The sequence below is a fragment of the Cibotium barometz genome, chromosome 39 (genome assembly GCF_041138505.1).
Source record: "Cibotium barometz isolate CiBa-2024 chromosome 39, ASM4113850v1, whole genome shotgun sequence".
Lineage (NCBI taxonomy): Eukaryota > Viridiplantae > Streptophyta > Polypodiopsida > Cyatheales > Cibotiaceae > Cibotium > Cibotium barometz.
In genome coordinates, this window is record NC_141084.1 from 37,123,509 (window position 1) to 37,128,137 (window position 4,629).

A 4,629-nucleotide genomic window follows, 5' to 3' on the forward strand; every position below is an offset into this window, starting at 1 on the left:
CATGAAAAGAGCCATATGCATGCATAGAGCTCATAGAGAGCTCCATCCATAAGGTAGAGCACTATATGCATGCATAGAGCTCATAGAGAGCTTCATCCATAAGGTAGAGCACTATATGCATGCATAGAGCTCATAGATAGCCCTATGCATGTATAGAGAGATAATTCCATGAAAAGAGCCTATGCATGCATAGAGCTTATAGATAGCCCTATGCATGTACAGAGAGTTAATTCCATGCATAGAGCACTCTATGCAAACATGGATATCTCTATCCAAAAGGTATAGCACTATATGGAAACATTTGAGGTCAACCACCTACTACACAAATATATTAATAAAAAGCATAAGAGTGTTTTCTATAGCTCACTCTAAGCTACAAAGAGAGTTCTATATGTAGAGATTTTATACATTGCAATCTCTCTTATATATAAAGGTGCAATATTAAAAAAACAAGAAGGTGCACTACACAAAGAGAGATTGAAGGCATGCGACTGCAAAAGGTAACCATGAAATATTGAGAGAAATTAGTGAGAGATTGGTGCAAGTAGTGATAGTGGTGGCAATGACCATGGCATGGCTATTTTCACACCTATACATGTAGCTATTAGTGTAAATTGCCTTTTGTATAGCCGCATAGATAGCCACATTGACGCAGTAAATTGAATTCTCTCACCAAGCATTGTAGTACCTCTCATTGCATGACCTTATTACCTATATTGCTCTTCCATTATCTCATTCATCTTCTTCCTTCCCTGCTCTTCGATTAGCATAGTTCTCTCAATCACAAGGTACGTGTCTCCTCCCTTCTATATTTTTCAATGAAAATGTTTATATTTTCTATGTTCTTTTAAATTCCTCTTCTCCAATCCCTCTCTCCTACTATTTAATATTCCTTTGTTTGTTTATGTGTGTTCGATGTTGTCGTATTATAAAGACTCTTTAGTGGATGCTCTCTTTACCTAGCTCTTGAGGGTGAGCTACAACACTAAACGTAATTCTTTTATATTATGGTTTTATGGAAGGTAATCTAAGCTATGCATACCTTATGGATAGAGATCTTTTTAAGCTCCATTCATAAGGTAGAGCCCTTATGCAAATGAAATAGCCTCTATATTGCATGCTTATGCATGCATAGAGTGCTCTACAGATGCATAGAGATCAATGCATAAGGTAAGAGTCCTTATGCAAATGTAAAGATCCATGGATAGAGCAGTCTACATATGCATAGAGTGCTCTATCCCTAGATATAGCTCTCTATGCATAGGGCTCGCTGTGAGCTATATGCCTACGTATAGCTCTCTATGAGCTCTATGATATGTACACAAATAAACCCTTGATGTATCTAAAAATATTGTGAACCTATCTTATATAGAGACGATTCCTAGTATGCATGCATGTGCAGTGTTCTGTTACGTCACTGCTAGTGGGAGAACTGAGTAGTTGTTTTATTTTGTTAGATCATTCGAGAAAAGATATACATTGAGACCTAGAGACCCATTATCTAATGTCACACTTTAAAATTAAGATTTGCCATTGCTAATTAAGTTATTCGAGAAGTAATCGAGTTTATGACACAAATGTGGCATGTACATATACATTCCTCACAGAAAGAATGTTTGTTGAAAGCAGACAAAGGGGAGCCGCGTCTAGAGAAGGCGCAGCTCCATCACGATGTTTTTTTTTAACGAATTAGTACACAAATTGCAGAGGACTGTACATGCAAAAGGTCCCTCGAGCCAATAAATGGCAAGGGAAAGCATATGAGGAGGTGGTGGAGGTGGTAATAATACGCTTGAAAAAACAAGGAGAAGCTCCAGGATGAATATATTATCCAATGGAGCCGCGGCGGCGCGGCCCTTCTTTCATGGTTAATATATATGCTAAGGGTACTGGTTTCCTGCAAAAGTTTGGCCGAATTGCCAGTTAGAGTCGGCGGCGTCGTAGCTCACGCAGGATGCGCCGTCGCTTGTCACGACAAGGAAGGAGAGGCTTTGGCCCACCAGGTTGGTGGTGCATTGCCAGTTCTGCCCCCAGTTCCTTGTCATCTTAATCCACCCCGTGTTGGAGCCCTTGATGCGCACTCCCGTCACATCCCCTGCGCCTCCGACGTTCGTAACCAAAACTAGGTTGAAGTAAGGGTTCCCATTCATGGTGAACTCGATCCCCCCACTCTTGTTGCACTTCACCCTGCACTCCAAAAGACAAAAAGTGAACTTGCAGGATTATGGAAGAGGCAATTCATCATTGCCCATTTGTAATTTTTACTTATATTATCATCTTCCTTACGTAATCATCCTTTTTAGCTTATGCAAAGTCAATTGATTAAGCCCATATGATTAACTTCTTTTCGAATTTAATAAATCGATTCCTTCATTATTTTAAGCTGCAAGTGGACATGAAGAACCTTCTGAATTTGACGGGCACAACGCCTGCGATGGCCTCGGCGATCTGGATGAAGGCAGGCTCGGCCATATCGAAGTGAACGCGCGGGGGGTCGCACCACCCGCCGAGGCTGCCGGTGGGGCAGAAGTTGGTGGCCGTGACGATGATGCTGCCACCCGTGCAGCCCGCATTGGCCCCGTAGCACTTGAGCTGGAAGCACGCCCCGCACCTTATACCCCCTTTAAATAGCGGTGCGCTCAGCGCCGTCGTCGCCGTCCCATACCCGGTGTTGTACAAGTTTCCATAGCCACAAGCCCCTCCTGCACGTGCCACCAAAACATGTTTATCCTACGTGCGTCGTCTCTCTCTCTCTCTCTCTCTCTCTCTCATTCATTCTTACCCCCCCCTCCCCTCCCCGGGCGCACAATATCACTCGAACACCCCGTCACTCACACAAAATTTGTTTGTTATTACATATGTGCATGAGAAGTTTCTATTTAGTAACTCTCTCTCTCTCGCGCGCTAGTCACAAGCACCTCCTGCACGTGCCACCTAAACATGATTATCCTACCTGCGTCGTCTCTCTCTCTCTCTCTGATTATCATACACACCACAATATCACTCACACACACCCTAACTCACACAGACACGCAACAAAATTAGTTTGTTATTACATACGTGCCCGAGAAGTTTCTATTAGTAACCCTATCACTCTTCCTCTCTCTCTCTCTCTCACGCTAGCCACGAGCACCTCCTGCACTTGCCACCAAAACATGTTTATCCTACCTGAGTCGTCTCTCTCTGTCTCTCATTCTCATACCCCCGCCCCCCCGTCCCCCCCCAAAAAAACACAATATCACTCACACACCCCTCACTCACACAGACACGCAACAAAAGTTGTTTGATTTTACATACGTGCATGAGAAGTTTCTATTTAGTAACACTATCTCTCTCTCTCTCTACACAATCACTCACTCTAGAACATCACATACGCACATAGGCAACAAAATTTGCTTGTTATTACATACGTGCATGAGAGGTTTCTATGGACTTGCACACTACTGCACGTCTGAAGAGATGAAATTTTGAAGCTAAAGTACTGCCTTCATCGCTCTATGATCAGCTGCTTTGCTTTTTTCACTTAATCCCTGATTAAGAAAGCTAGCTAACAGCAAATGATATCCAATAAACTCCATGCACTTACCCATGGTGCCGGAAGCATCACTACCACCATAGAATGTTGCATGGCCTTTCTTCCACTTGAGAGAGGGGGAGTAGTCTCCAGCACAGTCTCTTACAAGAAGCAGCATTGATAGAAGCAACGTGAAAACAAGTGCTAGGTACTGGTTCATCAGTTGAGCCATGTTTTTTCTCCCCCGTCCGGTTAGAAAGGGGATAAAATTAGCCAGGTAATTAGTGTGTTGGGGGATGTTGATTAAGCCAAGCTTGGAGAGGAGCACAAAAAGCCTTGTAATGGTGGCGACAAATTTTCGCCCAAGAAAGTTATGTATTATAGGAGCTTGTGCTTGTGTAGAACGTGGCTCCAATTGCTTCTCATGACCGGCCCAGCCTCTTTTAACGTGCCCGCACAAAGGATATTCTTTCAAGTGGATTTTCCTCCTATTTCCCCCTTCCTAACGTATAAGCGTATGTCTAGGCCTAGGCCTAAGGTTAATTTTTCAAACCTAGCACATTAGTTAAATATAATATATATCCTAGAAGATTTTGATTAATTTCTCACTTCTGGTTGAGCGTTACAAATATCACCCCAAGACTACTATGCCCTTGGGCAATTTTTCATATCTAAGAAGGGAAAAACCTTTGATATTTTTACTTGCTAGCATCCAAATGAAGATGTCATCAGCATTCGCGCAATAAGGAAATCAAAAAATTACATTAAACCTTTGATAAAGGTTTAGAGAAAGAAAACCTTTCGCGTTGAAATCTTCAAAGTCTTCTAAAGTGCCCATTATCCTTTGCTTCTAGGATCAAAAATTTGGCCTTGCTGCCCGCCTTGGTTGTAGTCTTTTTTGCATACAAAAAGAGCAAGCCTTTGCCAATTAGTCTCCCTTTTCCCACTCAGCTCCTTGGCCACCTTCTCGACGATTACATCGTAACAGAATTGCATGTGCTATTGTGCTAGTTATTGGCGGCGATCCCGCGAAAAAGCCTTGAGCTATTCCTCATTTATTCATCCATCCCCAACTGTATTGATACCTACGTTTCTCAATGGAATCATCACATCAA

The 4,629-nt window shown here is 42.6% G+C and overlaps 1 protein-coding gene across 1 annotated transcript; it reads right to left on the reverse strand.

The window, feature by feature from the left end:
* Window positions 1-1,551: 1,551 nt before the first annotated feature.
* LOC147616045 (expansin-A11-like) lies at window positions 1,552-3,963 on the reverse strand. The gene is made up of 3 exons (XM_086778061.1): window positions 3,587-3,963; window positions 2,405-2,702; window positions 1,552-2,187 (listed from the first exon to the last, which is right to left on the reverse strand). Exons 1-3 carry the CDS (start codon window positions 3,744-3,746, stop codon window positions 1,881-1,883), a joined length of 765 nt encoding a protein of 254 aa, XP_086634187.1. The 5' UTR covers window positions 3,747-3,963; the 3' UTR covers window positions 1,552-1,880.
* Window positions 3,964-4,629: the final 666 nt, after the last annotated feature.